The 19479-nt window shown below is 35.5% G+C and overlaps 1 protein-coding gene across 3 annotated transcripts; it reads right to left on the reverse strand.

Annotated features, from left to right (window-relative positions):
• Positions 1-1282: 1282 nt before the first annotated feature.
• Positions 1283-13490, reverse strand: LOC133791663 (phytochromobilin:ferredoxin oxidoreductase, chloroplastic). 3 transcript variants are annotated; one of them, XM_062229588.1, is made up of 8 exons: positions 13008-13490; positions 12039-12155; positions 11396-11490; positions 2611-2704; positions 2354-2485; positions 2132-2236; positions 1763-1813; positions 1283-1632 (listed from the first exon to the last, which is right to left on the reverse strand). In XM_062229588.1, the coding sequence occupies exons 1-8, from the start codon at positions 13221-13223 to the stop codon at positions 1576-1578; spliced, it is 867 nt and encodes a 288-aa protein (XP_062085572.1). In that variant the 5' UTR covers positions 13224-13490; the 3' UTR covers positions 1283-1575. The 3 variants fall into 3 exon arrangements, with proteins under 3 accessions (XP_062085572.1, XP_062085568.1, XP_062085575.1); XM_062229584.1 differs by having other exon boundaries at positions 1283-1675; positions 13008-13484; XM_062229591.1 differs by having other exon boundaries at positions 1283-1675; positions 12989-13120.
• Between the last annotated feature and the right edge of the window lie 5989 nt (positions 13491-19479).

Genomic DNA, 19479 nt, shown 5'->3' on the forward strand with positions numbered 1-19479 from the left:
CTTATTATATAGAAGATATCTTATTAGATTTGGTTTCTTATTTATGTTTTTATTTACTTATTTTGCCAATTAAAAAAAATTATACCCCTAAATTATATATTTATAGGGGACAATTATAGTATATTCACTTTACATTCTTTTTTTTATTTTCAATTTTTGGAAATAATTTACAGTATTAAAAATAAAATTTAAATAACATATTGTATGCATGCTTATAACAAAGATCATAATTGTTCCAAATAACAAATACAATTTAATAAACTTGAAATTAATTATTTTTTATAATTTTTTAAATAACTTCATCTTTTTTTTTTTACGTAGTATTATTTTGTAATCTTGTACTGTGCATCATATGTATCTTTTTTTCCTTCTTTTTACTTTTGTTTTTTTTGCACAAATTTATTTCCTCAATTTAATTTAATTGGTTAATTATTTTAAGTTTATTTTATTTAATTATATTAAGGTGAACACAAATAAAAAAAAATGCTACATCTTTTTTTATCTTTTTATTATTAGAAACTAATCTAAAAGTTAGAATTGTTCATTACAACCATGTAAAATTTTAACGCTTGTAGTATAAATATAGATACTTATAGACAAAGTCAATCACAAATAATTGGAGCTTAATAACTCGTAAGCGAAAGTGAAATGTTCATGAGAAAAAAAATAAAATTCAAATATTGGAAAAATGCTAATTTGGCTATTGAGTTTTTTTTTCAAAATACGTAATCGACTTTTGTTAAATGACACTTTGAATAATGTATTTTACAAAATTGATCAAAATAGTATCCTACATCCTATTTTTGTCAAAATATTTTCAAATATAATATTTTTTTCTCAATTACTCAACTACTTTCTCTGCATCTTCGAATCTAACGTTTCGTCAACTCAAGAAATGATCTTATAATTGAAAATATTTTGACCAAAATCAATCTAAGATATTATTTTGATCCATTTTGTAAAACACATATCAAAATTATCATTTAACAAAATACAATCATAATGATATTTTCCCTTCAAATAATGTTGTAATAAGCGAAAACTAAATGCCTACTCTTATTCACTGAGTTGAATTGTTATAGAAGGTTGAGGTGAAGTATTGCCGGAGAAGAGAAAATTGAGCTGAATTGTTGATGGAGAAGAAGAGAATATTGGGTTGTTGCCGAAGAAGACAATGTAATAATACCTATTATTTCTTCAACATTTTTTTAAAAAAATAAAAGCTTGAAGGTATATTTGTAATATTCCCTACCAACTTTGAAGCATAGATTGCAATGATTAATTTCTACTAAAAAGAGACCTGGCTTTATCCCAATTGGACTATTTTTCACATGTTTCTTTCCTAAACATACCATTCAATGGCTCTCCTAATGGGAAAGCTTTATGGTTCGGCCATAAAAAATAAAAAATAATAACAATAAAATGTACTGAATTTGAAGAAAATTACACAATTTTATTTCTACAAGATCTAAAAATATATTACAAGTTAATTTAGAAAAAGATTACCAACAAATTCTCCTCTTGCGTCCCATGGTCGATTTTCAAAGGACTTTCCAATCATACTGCGTCTCTCAATCACAGTCCCGTCCTCAGAGCGATAATCTGGAAAGTAATCCAAGAAGCTTTTGCTTCCTAGTTCATTTATTCCATGAAAAAGAAAGTTCCTTAGCAAGTCCTACAGGATTGCCAAAAAAAAAAAAAGTAAAGGAACTGGACTGCTGATTGTGTTCCAAATTCATAAATAAAAATCATGGCTTTATACCTTTGCTGCGGTGTCCCCAATTAACCTTTTCAGAAGTCCATGACCAGGATCCTGCTTTCCAGAAGATTGTCAAGCTAAGTGAAAATAAATGTGGAAGTTCCACTCTTGGATTCGGAAGAAAACCAAAGAGATGAGTGCATTAATCTAAGAGCATTTCAATTTGAAGGTTTTACATCTGAGTTGACTGAACCATGTAAGAGCTTCCCACACGTTATTTTCCTTGATTTGTTTTTTTTTTTTCAAGATTTTTTGTTAATACTAGGACAACAATGGCATGCAATTATGATTCAATTCAATATTCTCTATCTACAGAGCTGATTTAAAGTAAACAAGATGAATAAAATGAAGACGAAGCAAAGCATTAACCACCTTTTCTGCTCTCCATGCCAGATATCTATGTTGTGCTTCACAGTTGCATTTAATTCTGGATGCATCATTCTCCTCTGCTACTTCATCAATTAGCTCAAGCCAAGCCTGCAGCAACCAAGTAGAGATAAATTAGAATTTAAAACACAAATTTGAAATAAAAACACCAAATAAATGTTTATATTCATGTACAACTGAATTTGATAAAAGCTATAACATTTATACCTTGTAATAATCCACAAATGCAGAATACAAAGCATCATATTTGTCTTGCTTTGGAGTAAATTTGGTCCATATAACAATTGGTGAAAAGAATTTTAAAGACTCGGTTGTAAGTTTTCCTCCCCAGGGTAAAAGCTGCATAAAATCAGTGATTAAGTCGCCATGGCCATAAAGTTTGACAAAGATTCTGAAAGAGATTTAGAAGTTATTATAAACATTGGGAAATGCTCTTTGCTTCATCATTGTACTCTTTCACTTGCCTCAGAATATTTAACTCCAAGAGGAATTAGACTTGAATAATACTTCTCTTTGTAATCTCTTTGATTGATGACATCATGCAAAGGATTAAGATCCCTGTAAACGATTAATCAGGGTAAGCTCTACTTCCACCCGAGTAAATAAAGATTTAATACCATAGAAGCCCAGCTTAAATAGAAGTAAATTTGCTCTAGTAGCACTTTCTGTCAAAAACAAAGGAAAGCATAAATCCTAGATTTCACCATGTTTAATATGAAACTTGAAAGAAAGGAAAGATACAGCAGGCAAGTTGAATAGTACGCACTAGTTCAACAATGATCAGCAATTCAACATGCCAAATTCTTACAAATCCCTTTGTGTTTTGCTTTATCAAGAACTCATAGTTGTCGTAAATTATACTGGTAATTATAAAAAAATGTAGTATTGGAACTAAAATCCTAAATTTAGCGAAAAAATTTATTCACTGCCTGTCTCCCTTATCAAGGAGCTACGCCGCATGTGTGCTAGATTTTGTTGGGGCGGATACAATGATAGTAAAAAAAAATTCATCTATGCAAGTGGGAGAAGCTGATAGACCTTAGTCAAAACTCACAGTACTTTGAAGGAAATTCTTGCAAGGTATCTTATTGATATAAAGAATGGTTACAAACTTTCCAAGTAATTTGAGACACTTGGAGATCTCCCAAGAAAGTAGTTTACTTTCTCACTTTGCAATTTCTAAATGGGTATCCCAAAATGAATTACAAGGCTGCTATTTCTAGCTTAGCCCTCACTAAAACCTTAACTGAAATCTATATACAAATAACAGAAATTAAAACACCTCGGCAACCAACTACTTACAATTCAGCCCCTAATAGCCAAACAAAATACACACATAAGACAGCTAGGCATCACTAAACTAACACAAATCTAATTACTTCTTTCTAGAATATATTGCCTAAAAACCTCAAAGCCATTTTGACAACCAAAAAGTCTCCAAGATGAGGAAGCAAAAATAAGAAGGATCTTAAGGTTTGGCAGGGTCATGAAATTCTTGGTGATGTGAACCACAGGCTGGTCCCTCTGGGAAGTGGGTCGAGGATTCGAACCAGGATTTGACCTGACATAAAAAAATGCAAACCTGGTTGCAGTCTCCAATCTTGGTGGAAATCAGCATTGCAAATCCGAGTCGACATGCTGGGTTCTCCTCGCCAAGTTTCAGGTTATATTTCCCTTTTTTATTTGTCTTCCTTCTCTCAAAAGTCCAGCAACTCCAAGTGAAGTCCTCATCCCGTTCATACAAATCCCATCGGCTGCTATAAGACCACCCAACTCTGAAATTGTCGTAGTTGTTGTAGTGCAACAACGACATTGAGGAACTGAGCCACTCTACTGCTGCTGCTGCTAGAGCCCCGTCGATCGTCGACACCTCCAATGTTGAGGCCAACATCTATGCAATGCCCTTTCTCTTCAGCCATATACGAACCAGAAGCTTGGAGAAGGGTTCTCATTTTCCTGGAGTTAGTGCGATAAGGGAAGCACTTGGGTTTTGAAGTTGGGCTTGGGCCATGCTCTCAGGTCAGCTTATTGATATGGGCTTCGCGAACTTTCCCTTGCTTAAAGATTCTTTCTCATGTAGTCCGAGAAGTGGACCATGATCATTGGAGTTCTGTGGGTCTCACATTTAGAACTACAGTCCCTATCCCTCATCAATAAACCAATGTCCCCATGAAACAAGAGAACGAGAATGCTTTCTTCTAATTCAATTCGTTCGCGGGGCTCTAGTACCATCACTGACACCTCCGGTCGAGAGTCAACAATTTCCCATAGAGGCATTCGCGGTGTCCCAGATGGTTCACCGTAGAGCAGCAGCAGCGTCTCCTCTCATGAGGGGATGACTCACCTTCAAGTCATGGCAACTAAGACAAGGAACTCGTTTAGGTTTCTTGAAAAGACGATGGCTTGTTCTTGTAGAAAAGGACTATCAAGAACGACTCCCTTTAAGAAACCTCTCATTGTTCTTGTCTTGCCCATGTTCTTCTCTGCGAATAAACCTAAACAATTGGGTTTCCCTTGGTGGCAGCACTATCTTCTTCGAGTTTACTCCATCAAAGGTTGATATTTCTAGCCTTCGTAAATGCAAATCCTAGAGGAAATCATTTCTAGTGGCCTTGACGGTAGGTGCCAACCCCTCAATTCTAGGGTAAATGACTAGTTTCCCCGTGTGCGAGTGTGTTGGTGTGGCTGAAACCTCAATGCATGAGTTCTTGGTGGAATCTTGTTGATGATTGAGAAGGTTCTCCATCATAGATAACAATTCCTCTGTAAAACTCTACAACTTCTACGTAAATCGCTCCTCTAGTGCCCCAATCTTGGTGTCCACTGATTCGTCTATGTCCTTCGCGGGTTTTCCTCTCTTCGAGTCTCCTTTTCCTCCTTTCTTGGCTGCCACTATCACACCCAAGGCGACTACTCTGATTCCACTTCGATAGACCTTAGTCAAGGATAACAGTACATGAAAGGAAATTCTTGCAAGGTATCTTATTGATATGAAGAATGGTTACAAACTTTCCAAGTAATTTGAGACACTTGGAGATCTCCCAAGAAAGTAGTTTAATTTCTCACTTTGCAATTTCTAAATCGATACCCCAAAATGACTTACAAGGCTGCTATTTATGGTAAAGCCCTCACTAAAGCAATAACTAAAATCTATTTACTAATAACAAGAATTAAGACGCCCTAGCAACAGACTTACAACTCAGCCCCCAATAGCCAAACAAAAAAAAACATATTCAAGTCTAATTACTTCTTTCTAGAATATATGGCCTAACAGAGGCATTGTTGACACAGAAGTAATGGGGAGCTTGGCTTCAGAGACCTTACTCTTTTTAATAAGCCTCTCTTGCCTAAACAAGCGTGGAGAATTTATAAAAATCCTAATTCTCTAGCAGCACATGCTCCAAGGTTTTTATTTCTCACTCTTCCTTTTTACAGATTAAGCCTTCTTCTACTACATCTAATATGTCAAGAAGTATCCAGTGGGGGAGTTGTTTGTAACAAGCCCTCAGTGGCTTATTGGTGATGGGCATAATGTCTTTATTTAGTATGACAAGTGGATTCCAAAGGATGCGACCCTTTCCTCACCACCCTAGGGTACTTCCTTTAAGCTCTACAGTGGATGTTCTCAAAGACCAATCTAAGGCATGGAATGCTCAACTTGTATGCATTCAGCTAACCTTTCTATCCTTTGGTCCTACCAAGGGCAACAGCATCTACTCATGACAATTCCAGAATGTATTTAATTAAATGTGATTATTGGGTAGCAATTCAGGATGCTTAGTTGGGACAGGAAAGCTCCTCTACGAGCCTCTCTCAATGGTGAAAATGGTTTTGACTCTCAAGATCCCTCCAAAAGTTAAGCTTTCTTATGGAAAGCATCACTTAATTGGATTACAACCAAAACAAATTTACATAAGCATGGAATGAACATTGATACTATATGTCCTATTTGTCTTGGTGCCACAGAGACCACTCTGCATCCTTTGATAAACCGCCATGCTCTCACTCCTATTATCAAAGCTTGTCCTATGACATTGCCTCGGGAGCTAGCTTGCTTAATGGATTTTTATGAGGTGATTGTATATCTCACAAGCTCTTTGTCCAAGGAAGAAGGCTGTTATTTTATGGAGAATATGGCAAAGACACTTTCAAAATTATTCATAAAAATAAAGCTTGGGATGTAGAAATGGTAGTGGACTGGCCACTGAGCTATTTCGCCAAACTTCAAAAAGCTAAAAGGGCATCAACAAAGCCAAACACTAAGCTACAGACAGGCCACCTGATGAAGTCGATACTCTGCCTAGTTGTTGGAGGAGGCCACACTTAGGTCTAATTAAAATCAATGTTGATGTTGCCCTTAATACTTTAGTGCGTAAGGCTGGATTGGGAGTCGTGGCCTATGATGAAATTGGAGTTGTCCTTACATCTTCATCCATCCTGATCCTGGTCCTTGCTTGTTTCAAGCCTCAAGTTGCAGAAGCATATGCTCTCCTTCAGTGGGTCTGTGTACCAAACTAAGATATAGATTCGTAGTGGTGGAGACCATGGTTTAAAAAAACGTTTGAGGTGTACGCCTCGAGGCGCGCCTCGAGGCGAGGCGGTAAAAAAACGTATCTGAGGCGCCGCCTCATAGTGTGGCAGTGAGGCGCACGCCTCACGTGGGTGAGGCGGACAGAGGCGAGGCGGTCCGAGGCGAGGCGGGCTGAGGCGGTCCAAGGCGTACGCCTCATGGTTTTAATTTTTTATGGCTGTTTTATTGCCTCAAACCGTGGGGCCTTTTTTAAAATAATGTTTTGGGCTTTTTTTTAATTAAATGGGCTTAAAATTTGGGCTTAAGTGATCAGATTTTAAGTTAAAAAAACCCTAAGTTTCTCTATTTCCCTCTTCTCTTTCTCCTTCACGGCAGAACCAACATCTCCCATCTTTCTCTTTTCTTTCTCCTTCACGGCAGCACCAAGCTCTCCCTCACACTTCACAGCAAGCTCCAACTTCACAGTAGGCTCTCTCCATCATCCAAGCTCTCCCTCACACTCTTTTCATTTCTCTCCTTTTCAAGCAAGAAGCTCTCTCCTCTCACCCATCATCTCAGTTTTTTTTTTTCACCTCTTTTTCTCAAAGTCAAGGCTGCTACCAGCCTTAGTTTTTGTCAAAGTTGATTATTTTAGAGAGGTAAATAATTTCCTTAATCTTCTCTGTTTTTTGTTTTTTAATTTCCTTAGTTTTTGTTTTAAAGTTGCTGAATTTTTAATTTTATTTTATGCTTTTAGTTGCTGAATTTAAGTTGGGAAGGATGAGTAGAAAAGATCCTGCTTGGAAGTATAGTGTTGAAATAGAAGTGCCGGAAAAAGGTGGAAAAAAAGGATACAAGTATTTAAAGTGTAATTTTTGTAGTAAAGATATTAAGGGAAGGGTGAAGAGAGTGAAAGAACATCTTGCTTGCACACACAAAGATGTAAAACCATGTCCTAAAGTACCTAAAGAAGTCAAGGATGAGATAAGTCAATATTTGAAAGACTATGAAACTACAAAATTTATTTCTCAACGAAAGTTTGATGAGGCGGTGGATTGTGGATCCTACTTTGGTGATGGACCTAGTGGTTTTGGTAGTGGCAATCCTTTGGAGGGTGTGAATTCTTGTCCTAGCAGTAGTTCTAGAGGTGTTAGAGGGCCTATGGATCGATTTATGGAGAATAAAGGAGATGAGGAAAATGAAAAAAATACCGCTGCCACAAAAATGACTCCAACGAGTGCTAAAGAGCATCGAAATGAAGTATGTTTAGATATTGGGAGATTCTTTTTTGAGAATGGGATCCCATTTAATTGTGCAAGAAGCCCGTCATATTTCAATATGTTGCGTTCGGTTGGGAATTATGGTCGAGGATTGAAAGCTCCAACAATGCATGAAATGAGGACTTGGATACTAAAAGAAGAAGAGAAGACAACATCCGAAATTGTGAATGAGATCAAAGCAACATGGAAACGAACAGGGGTTTCATTATTATCAGATGGTTGGTCAGATATGAGAAATAGGAGTCTGATCAATTTTCTAGTTAACAGTCCCTATGGGACTGTTTTTTTGAAAACTATTGATGCATCAGATTGTGTAAAAGATGCACAAAAATTGTTTGAATTGCTTGATGATGTTGTTGAAGAAATTGGAGAAGATATTGTCATTCAGGTGATCATAGATAATGCAAGTGCATACAAGGCAGCTGAAAGATTATTAATGGAGAAGAGAAAAAGTTTGTATTGGACTCCGTGTGCTGCTCATTGTATTGATTTGATGCTTGAGAAAATTGGAGAATTGCCACAACATAAAAATGCTTTGCTTAAAGCAAAGAGAGTTAGCAATTTCATCCATAACCATCAATGGGTGTTGAGTTTAACAAGAAAATTTGCAAAGAAAGATCTTCTTCGACCAGCTGTCACACAATTCGCCACTGCCTTTCTAACTTTAGAAAGTATGCATCAATTGAGGCAACCACTACAAATGATGTTTGTTTCAAAAGAATGGTCAAGTTGTGCATGGGCAAAGAAACCTGAAGGGAAAGCTGTGAAGAAAATCATAATGAATGATAATACATTTTGGCCTAGTGTGGTTTATTCCATAAAAACCACAAAGCCCCTTGTGAATGTTTTAAGAATAGTTGATGGTGAAAGGACACCAGCAATGGGATTTATTTATGGTGCTATGGATGAGGCAAAAGAAAAGATAGCAAAGAACTTAGATGGAGACGTGTCTTCATATAAGGAGATTTGGGAGATCATTGATCAAAAGTGGGAGTTTCAATTGCATCGCGATTTGCATGCAACTGCATATTACTTGAATCCTCGATTCAGATGGAGTCCCAATGTTTCCGAGCATCCAGAGATTAAAACTGGTTTGTATAAGTGCATGGATAGACTCATCAAGGACCAAGAAACATATGTGAAGGTCGATGCCCAACTTGATGAGTATAAATACAAGCGAGGATTGTTTGGCTTCAGATCATCCTTAACATCATACTTAACACGTCCACCTGGTGAATACTTAAACTTTTATCTCATTTTTAGTTTTATTATAGTTTATATTAATATTATAAAATAAATTATTCATTACTTTGCTTCTTTTTTCATGTCTTTAATTTGTATAGTTGAATGGTGGGACAACTTTGGAGATGAAGTTCCAGAACTCAAGTCATTTGCAACAAGAGTTCTAGGTCTTACTTGTTCAGCATCGGCATGTGAACGTAATTGGAGTACGTTCAATCAAGTGCACACAAAGAGAAGAAATCGTCTGAGCACAAAAAAGATGAATAGTTTGGTGTACATTATGTACAACAAAAAGTTGAAGCACAAATTTTTTAAGAAACAATCACGAAGAGAGGAAGATGATCCTTTGATTGTTGAAAATGTGTCTTCTGATGATGAATGGGTAGCCAATCCAAATGATGAAGAGGATGGTGATAGTAGAGCAATCAAAGTTGGTGGGGAAATTGAGATTGAGGATGAGGGCGGAAGTTTAGCACCGAGGAAGAGGAAAAGAAATCAAGCACCAATTGAAGTGAATTTGGATGAGGAAGATGAATTTGAAGGAGGAGAAGATGACAGTGAAGATGGAGATGATGGACGAGCTATACAATTTCATGTGAGTGATGATGAAGAAAGTGAAGAGTTCTTGGAGATTTAATGCATTTTATTTATGATTTTAAGACTTATAACTAGAACTTTTATGACTTTGATATGGACTTATGTGTTGTTTGTTATGAATTCTATGAATTTTATGAAATTTCATGAATTTTAGGATATTTTATGAATTTTATTATATTTTTAAAATTTTATTTGTTCTTATAGTTGAGGCGTACGCCTCGTTGCGCCTCGAGGCTTACGCCTCGCGGTACTAAGAGAAAACGCCTCGTCTCGCGATTTCGCCTTTCAAAACCTTGGTGGAGACTGATTGTATGCAAGTCAGCCAAGCTCTCAACAGCAAACACAAATCCTTCTCTTTGTTAGGATTAATTATATACTTTTGATTAGTGATACTTTTGATTATATTTCAGTTAATCATTTGTCCTAGAATGGCAAATGCAGTTGTACATTCTCTATCTAAACTTACTTTATCACTAGATGAACCTAAGGTTTGGTAGGTTGGCTATCCCTCTAGTATTCATTCCTTTCAGCTTTGATTTTGATGAAACTCCTTTTTCCTTAAAAAGAAAAAGAAAAAGGGGAAAAATAGCTAATCAATTAAAAATTTAAATTTATGCAGCTAATAATGTAGTAAAATATTTATTTTCAAGAGTGAAATTACATGACGTGAATATGCATGCATTTCTTTCCCCCTTGACCCAAGGGAGATGACAACACTTAAACCTCAAGAAAGGAGGACCAGCACCACTTGCTAAATTATTAGTCCTATGCAGACTATGATTATAAAATATGAGATACTCAATATTGATATCAGGTTATTCTGGAACTATATAGGTCACATTCATAGATTAACTTTCACAAATTCTTATGTTAGTTACAGAAAGTGATGTGAATCGTGCAAATTAATTTTGATTTTTAGATTTAAAACAAGACACTGTAAACAAGATTTATCAAGAAGAAAAAAAGAGAAAGAAAAAAAATCATATAAAGAACTATCATAGTATCAAAACGATCAATCCATGTAGATGCTTAATGAATCTAGCGAGTTTAGATATTTCTTAAGTTAAGGAAGTATATGAATAAACGATGTCTAAAAGACTAAAATATACACAAAAGTGGAGAAGGCGAAGGAAAACTCTCACAAAGTTATGGACACATGTTGACAAGGAAAGTATTGAATACAAAAGCCCTTTTAATGGTGGGCACCGATTTCACTTTCACTGACTTAGAAAGTTTTGTTAAATTTAAGACATTAGGGGAACCAAATAATGTTAATTAAGCAAACTTAGGGTCTGAAAAAACTCTAGGTAGCTTTATTGATACCAGAAAAAAGTTCCATTGAACTTGAGCTATTCGAGAGGCTCAAGAAACTATCCACAGTATACAACTCGCCTATACTACTCAGAAGACTCTGAAAATTTTCTACAATCGCCTAGTATTTATGGATAACTTAAGTAGCTCTCCTCCTGGAGTAGGTAAAACGAATCGGGGGCCTAACATATTCATTCATTAAAGCAGTAAAGTTTCAGAATCCATGCAGAAGCAAGTATGGGAACATAAACATAACTCAGTACTAACTCTTTTGTCCAGTTTTTTAAGTTCAGACACAAGAAAGCTTACAGTAAAACTATGCTTGTACTTGCATTGCTAAAAAAATTGGCACAAAAGATGGGTACATCGTATTCTGGTTTTGGGAAGGCAGCAAAATCTAAAACCTGCCATAAAAATGAAAAGAAAATTTTCAACTGAAAAAATAGGCACATAAGAAAATGTAACAAAACCTACAATAAAGGAGAGGGCTAATGTTTGGAATGATGTCCTGCTTCTGTAACAACAGCTCTTTGTGCTTAAGCTGTGAAACAACCACTAAGATCTCACTTATTCACCATGGAATCAATTTAAGACCCTATCACAAGGAAGGAGATAAATTGAAAAGCCCCTGGCAAAGTGGTCAGGTTGGGCAGAATAGATGCTGCATATACATCATAATCAATTCAATATTGCCTTTTCTTTTCTTTAAGTTGAGCACTGTAGAGGTTCAGTTATAAACAACGCTTTGAGGTTATTTTTTTAATTTACTTTTTTCGTTGGTACAGATACACTTAATTGAGATAATCTCACACATTCAGTCCGCCGTTATGGTGGTTCAGTCTCTTCTTATAAAAGAAACATGAGAAGGCGTTGGAATTGATGTCATCTTATCATCCCTTAATAACATGCAATAGAACATGAAAATACAGACCAGCAAGTTAGATAGCTCTACCTGCATTGTTTCAGTCTCAATACTAAGACTCCGTAGGAGTCTAATCTTTGGAGCTTCGAAGGACAGCATTTGAAGCTCTACATTACCATCCGTAGAAATCATTGAACTAAATCTTTCCTGATGACATAGAAACCATTCCCATAAGTACATAGACATTTCTATCTAACAAAGAAACAATTCATAGAGCTAACCCATAGATACAACTAACAAGTTTCACCAAACAATTCGTTTGTCTATAACTTTAATTAACATTTGTAATAAAGGGATGCATAAAAGAATTATTACACTGATAAGAGAAAGCATACAGGTATTTTGTCTTCCACGGATATTCGCAAACAATTTGAAACAAAAATCCATATGCATTTGACCATAGTTAAAATTTGAGAACCATATTGAAATGAATGAAAATTAAAGAAAGCATAATGGCCCAACAGGACCTGATAAAGATACTATTTTTTCCTTCTTCTTTTTTTCCCCAAGGTTCTGCTACCTTCAAAAAAGCTCGTGTAAAAGTTCTTATCTTTCTTTTCGGATCAAATAGAAAAGCTATTTTCATATCACACAAGTTCAGCACACCAAAACTAATTAAAAGGGAAGTGACATTGGGAGTTCCTCCGCAATGATAGTGTTAAAGTATCACAAAAGACTAACTTCAATTGCCTTAAAAATCATGGGTATAGTCAAAAAAATTGCTTAGAGCAAATTTCAGAGGCCAAAGCCAATAGAGAATGCATATACAAACTAACTAACATAGATAAACTTCTCCCCCGCTTTCCCCCCCCCCCCCCCCCCCCAAAAAAAAGGAAAAAAAACATTGGCTCAACCAAGAAAAGTTACACAAATGCAAAAACTACTAATCCAATTTGGGCAAATGCAAATAAAACTTTGAATATTTACAAAGTCTATATATTTACATGCACAGAGACATTAAAAGCAAACAGTGGAATGACCTGAATAGTGGGCAGGTACCTGCAGAGGAGATGGGGCCAAATGGGTATGGTGTTTGGACTGATTTAAAGCAAATTGAACGAATCTCTCGTAGGAGATTGCAGAGACTAAGAATGAGGGTCTCTTCTGTTTCCAACTATAATTGACACTAGAAAGTAAGGTAGTATTGGAAAGACGTAGTCGACGCATTTGTGGCAGAAAGAAGCTTAAGAAAGAAGACGAAGAAGAAGATTCCATTGATGAAGATAAAACCTTCCCCTCAAACTGACCTTCTCCTTTTGCTCTCTCTCTCTCTCTCTCTCTCACTCTCAGAGTACTTCAGTTCAGCATATTTTATTAGTTAAATCTTTACTTCATTTACATAGATATCGCTGATTATATATTTTTCTTCTTCGAATTGGTAGTTGTCTAACCAAAGCCAAAGGGTGAGCCCACTTATGGGCCGCTGACAAAAGTGACCAACACTGATAAGAGATGCCTGAAACAAAAGTAGAGCATTCCCAATGCAATAAACCAAACCAACAAATATGTAAAACTAAATAGTTAAGTACTTAAATTTCATCACCGTTTGCTGCTATGAAGATTTAGCTATAATAGATAAGTTCTAACATCAATATATTTTTCACCCATTAGTTATTTTTTATAATTATTATTTTATTTTTCAATTTTTTTTCATTTTAACTAATAAATAATATTTATAAATGTAATATTTAAATATTATAAATAAAATATAAAAAATTATGATATATGGTATAATGTGAAAGTGTGAAGTAAAATAATAAAAAAAAAATTGATAAGATATTTTGATAAATAAAGTATAACACTTACTCATTGAGGGAAAACTTTCACTTATACATCAATTTAGCAAAAAAAATTCTAAATATACGGTAACAGTAAAGAAAAGTTTACATCTAGCACCATGTACGTATTTTTATTTACAAAAACACCATCAGTTTATACAATTTTTTAAATAAAAAGTTACATATTTTAAAAGATTTTTTTTATTGAGAAAATTATACTAAATATGAGATTTATTCTTAAAATTTGAAAAATAAGGCAATTTAAAAAAAAAAATTATGGCATATTTTTTTTTGTTTACATTTTGATGGGAGTATTTTTTCCATATATTTGTAGAATTTTATTTGTATCTTTTATATATTTTTAGTAGTGAGTTTTTTATATTATTTTTATAATTTTAATCTATTTGTATTATTTTTTATCATTCATATTTTATAAAATATTTTTTTTACATAATTTTTTGAAGAAAAAAATCTAAAACACTCATCACCGTACTTTGTATTCTCATTTATTCTTCTTTTCTTCTACTTTTTATCTTCTTCAATCAACATTTTATCCGTAGTAACTAGTTACCATTATCAAAATAATTTTTATTTTTTTCAATAATAGTAATCATGTGTCACTATCAATTTTTTTAGTGATAGCAGCAAAAATCAGTTTTATTTTTAAGTGGTGTTGTAGTAACTAGTTACAACTACAAAAATAATTTTATTTTTTTAGTAATGTACCATTATCAAAATATCAACTGAATTGTAACTGGTTACTTAGTGAGATTTGAAAAAATAAACTAATATGAAAAAAAAATATACTGAATTGATCGTAAATGTAACTAGTTATAGCTAGGTCTGAAAAACAAAATAGACATGAAAACAAAAAATCAGTTGCGATGGTAATCGGTTATTTTGCCAGACTTAGAAACAAATAGAACCACAAACAAAGAAGTTAAACCAGTCATAATTGTAACTGGTTATAGATTCATATCTAAAAAAAAACCAATCGTCATGATACCTAGTTACTTAATCAGGTGTGAAAACAAAATAAGATCTAAACAAACAAATCTAAATTAATCGTTATTGTAATTAGTTACAGCTAGATCTAAAAAAAAAAAAGATATGACCAGATCTAGAAAAAAAAAACTCAGAAATCAAAACAGATCGTGACTGTAACCGCTTACAGTTACGTTTAGAAGGGGAAAAAAATATATGAAGTGTAAAATCATATTCAAAATGGCAAAATCAGATGTGAAAAAGAAGAAGAATAACAAAGAGAATAAAAATAAAACTAGAGAAGAAGAAGAACCAGAGGGGTGGAGGTACAGGGGCGAGGGTGGAAGTGTGTCGTCGTCGTCGGGGGCAGAGGTAGCATCGCCAGCGAAGGGCTGAGATGAGAGAATCAAATGGGGGAGGAGAGATGTAACGCCCGCCCCAACTCCTGGGATCGTTACGGTGTGCCTTGTAAATAGTGCTAAACTCACTAACCGAGTCATTTAGCCAAAATCGTGAACTAAGTATGATTAACGGTTTAGGGATTAAAAACTTTGGTTAGGATGTAACGTTTCACTAGAACGTTTAATATATACATTGGGATCCCGAATATATAATTTCAGAGTTTATTACAGAAAATATTTACAACAGGCCGTTCTAAGCGGCAAAACAGGGTTTAACCCTAGTTCCACTTTAAACCTCGATCGTGGTGGAAGAGCAGCTACATATGTACACGTCATCACCTAAGCTCTTCAACTCAAGGATGGTCCAGCTTCCTCTTGCCTTTACCTGCACCACGTAGCACCCGTGAGCCGAAGCCCAACAAGAAAACACAATCTAACATGATATAATATCAACAGATAACATGATGTAATATCATCAAGTAACATGATATAATATCAACAGATAACATGACGTAATATCATCAGGTAACATGATATAATATCAACAGTAATTGTAACAGCCATTCAGGACCAACGGTCCAAAACAGGTAGGTGACAATAGCCAAAAGTCATAGAAGTGGGTACAGCTTCCTCTAGCCATGTGACGATAGGGTCACCAGGGCTTAACTGATAGATGGTTCCTTCATAAGCTTGATTAGGATAGGTGCATGGTGATTAGCCACCAACATAACCATCCTCTCGACTCTAGAGTCGTAACTAAAGACAGCGTCCCCCAGCCATGTGACAAACAGTCACCGGGGTCATATACCTTGGCTGAAATCATCTGGTCTTAGACCAGGCAAGCGCTTATAAGTTCTTCGACCCTAGGGTCGGTCTAACATTAATGCCATAGAGCCATTCAATGCATGATTCTCGACTCTAGAGTCGGTCCCTGACTAGTCAGTGCCATACACAAGCAAGTCATGCCACCAATCATAGACCACATGTTCAATATTCATAAACAAGGTATTTAGCATGCTTACTAAACAGATACCAGTAAAATTAGGACCATGTACAACCACAGAGGCTCAAGCTCTGAACAATATCATACCCAATATACAAAGCATGTCCTAATCACATGTTTCTCATGCATCATATGCAATATATCTTGCAATCAACATGCATCAATACCATCCATGCATGTCACGCTTAATAACCAACCAACATGCATCAAGAATAGCCATGCATGTCATACTCAACAATCAACCAACATGCATCATAATAGCCATGCATGTCACACTCAGTAATCAACCAACATGCATCAATAATAGCCATGCATGTCACGTATACACAGGGTGCAGTTTTCTTACCTCAAAGTCGAGCTAGAACGATTAAGAGAACGACCCTTGAGAACGATCAACTTTTAGTCCTTTAACGGTCACCTAGTCATAACCAAATATAAGGTATCATCAATAAAAATGATCAACACAAGTTCCCAAATCAATATCTAACCTCCGGAACATCAATCCCCACTTAACCGGGTACTAGGTTCAACCCCGAGGCCTATGGCTTGAATCCCCAAGCTAAAAACATGTTTTTTGTCAAAATGGCCTTAAGGGCCGCGACCCTCCCCTACTGCACCGCGGCGCGCCCTCAAACAGAAAGGGCTCCCCCCTGCCAGACGCCAAGGGCCGCGGCGCACCACAGCTGCGCCGCGGCGCTCAGCCCAGACCAGGCAAAAACCAGCACGCGACCTCAGTTCTTCCCCTGTGTTTTTCCTCTCAAACCAGCCCCTCAACCCTGTCTCAAATCACAGTCTAACACCCAATTCAACCACCAAACATCCTCTACCACTCTCCCTCATCAAAATCCAAAGAAAACATCACCCAAACTTCTATTAATCCAAGCTTTCTACAAGAGATTCACAAGCTGAAAACCAAAGCTTAAAAACAGAGCACACCATTAAATTCATAACTGGAACTCACCTCAAACACGGTTTTGAATCCCCTTTAATGGCTGAAACAAGTTCCCTAGCTGCCACCTTTGATTTCCTAGCTCAAAACCTCAAGATGGCCTCAAGAACACCAAAGAAGAGATGGTGAGGGATGGTGTACGGGTTGAAGATGAAAACCCCTGTTTTGGCTCTATTCTTTCTATAGCCCTCCTAAGTCATATATATCCAAACTCCAAATGACCAAATAACCCTTTAGTCACTTAAAGCCTCTAAAACCATTTTCAAGGGTAGAATTGGAACTTTTCACTTATCCCGTTAATCATAATTAACGCTTTCCAATTTCCGCTAATCTCAATATTCCCAAATGTCAATAAATCATACCCCATTACCCTTTAATTCCCAGTAATGCTCTAATCATTAAATTCACCCCGAGACTCTCCCCGAGCGCCGAACTTAAACCCGTTATGACTAGACCGAACACTTACATCTCATGATCGTCTCATGTCGATTAGCTCGAACCAATCCACCTTATAATGTGGCTATATTAATTAATCACAACCATGCACCCAAAATATACAATTACACCCACAGTGGCCAAATTACCAAAATACCCTCACAATCATAAATTCTCCCATATGCATGCATCCACCATCATATAATAATATAATTCACGTAAACATGCATATAATCATTAAATACTATAATAAATCAATTATGGCCCTCCCGGCCTCCTAATCAAGGTCCTAAACCTTATTAGGAAATTTGGGGCATTACAAGAGAGGAAGAAATGAGAAAAGAGAGAGATATCGAGGGAGAGAAAGGAGAGAGTAAAAAAGAGTTTTGTGTATTTATGATTATGATAATCTATTTTTTATATTATATGAAATTACCATATTTTTAACTTTTTTTCCAAAACTTACAATATTTTGTATAAGTATTTTTTTCCTCACTATGTTTATTTTTTCCATTATTTATGTAAACTTCTCTTTTTGTATTTGTGCACCACAATAGTGAAAAAACTACTATATTAATACTCGGATGATGTCCCGCTCCGTACGCAGGCGAAATTTGTGTCGTCTTGATCCGAGTCGTTGATTAAAGACAAAGCAATCTAACAGCTATATTTATTAGGTGGTGTTTTAATGGTAGTATTCTTCTCTTTGTAGTTTTGTACCCCCATTTCTCTTATTTTGTTAAAGCCCAAAAGAGCTTCTTTTGATTTTTGGTGAAGAATATAGTTTGGGTAGGTGAATTCAGAGGTTCGAAAAAGTTGGAAAATCGGAGTTCTTAAGGTGACACACCAACAAGGGTAAACTATCTTTTCGGCAAGGAAATTGAAAATTGTTCATAGTTTATGGTAAATGTGTTGTAGACCCTGCTTGTTCGAGCAGCTTAGTTTATTGCATGCGCTCACTAGGTTAAAGTTTGGTTTGTCGATCAAGTTAGATCATAAAATTTTCATCTTTAGGGTGATCAGCTTTAGGGGAACACACTAGGAATTTTGGTCATTTTTATTACTTAATTATCATACGAATATGTTATAGCCTAGAATTCTAGTGATCAGCTCAATAGTCTAGAATTATGTTATAGCCTTAGGAATAGGTGGATCGCTAAAAGCTTTTCTCCTCCAATGGAATTGTTCATAGATGGTTTTCAATTTTGCCAAGATTTTGAATCTGTATACTATTAAATAATGGAATAGGGAAGTTTTGAATTCTATGATTATTATCTTGCTTGCAAAGATGAATAGAGTGAGATCAATGATGGTTATGCAGGTAAATGTCGTGTGAAGGAATAGTATTTCATGGCTTTATTTCAACAATTAGTACTTGAATTGGAATTAATCATATTAGGTAGCAATATACCTTTTGTAAATTATGATTGTAGTTGTGACAGTACAGACGAGACCAAAATTTTCGTATTGTGAAACTCTTCAGAAACACATTTCCATTTTCAATAATTTGCATTGACAGTTAATGTTTAGTTCTTTTATTTAATAATTTGCTTGAAATTTGTCAATTAATATGATAAATTATATACTGAAATACTATGTTCTTTCCCCTATTTTTTATTTGCAAAAATTTGCTAATTAATAACTTCAATATATTGAATTATTTACCATATCTCACATTGTAATGATCGTTGCACCTTTTAAACAACATTAGTAGTGTACATACTAGAAATGTAGTACAAATTAGGGGTGAACATTTGACCCAAAAAACCCGCAAACTCGCAACCCGAAAACTCGTTTTTTGGGAAAACCCGTCGGATTCGGGTTAAATCCGACCCGAACCCGAAAAAAGTCGGGTCGGGTTCGGGTTTAAAGTTTGTTAAAACTCAGGTTCGGGTTCAAACCCGAAATCCGAAAAATGGTA

Source organism: Humulus lupulus, chromosome 1 (assembly GCF_963169125.1).
Source record: "Humulus lupulus chromosome 1, drHumLupu1.1, whole genome shotgun sequence".
NCBI lineage: Eukaryota > Viridiplantae > Streptophyta > Magnoliopsida > Rosales > Cannabaceae > Humulus > Humulus lupulus.

Bases quoted from the DNA above. Each gene is read 5' to 3' on its own strand.
- LOC133791663 (XM_062229584.1), bottom strand. From the start codon at position 13,223: ATGGAATCTTCTTCTTCGTCTTCTTTCTTAAGCTTCTTTCTGCCACAA. The intron at 11,491-12,038 runs GTAGAGCTATCT...TTTTTATGGCAG, and splicing joins TTGAGACTGAAACAATGCAG to GTTTTAGATTTTGCTGCCTT. The intron at 1,814-2,131 runs GTGGTTAATGCT...TCTGGAAAGCAG, and splicing joins TGGCATGGAGAGCAGAAAAG to GATCCTGGTCATGGACTTCT.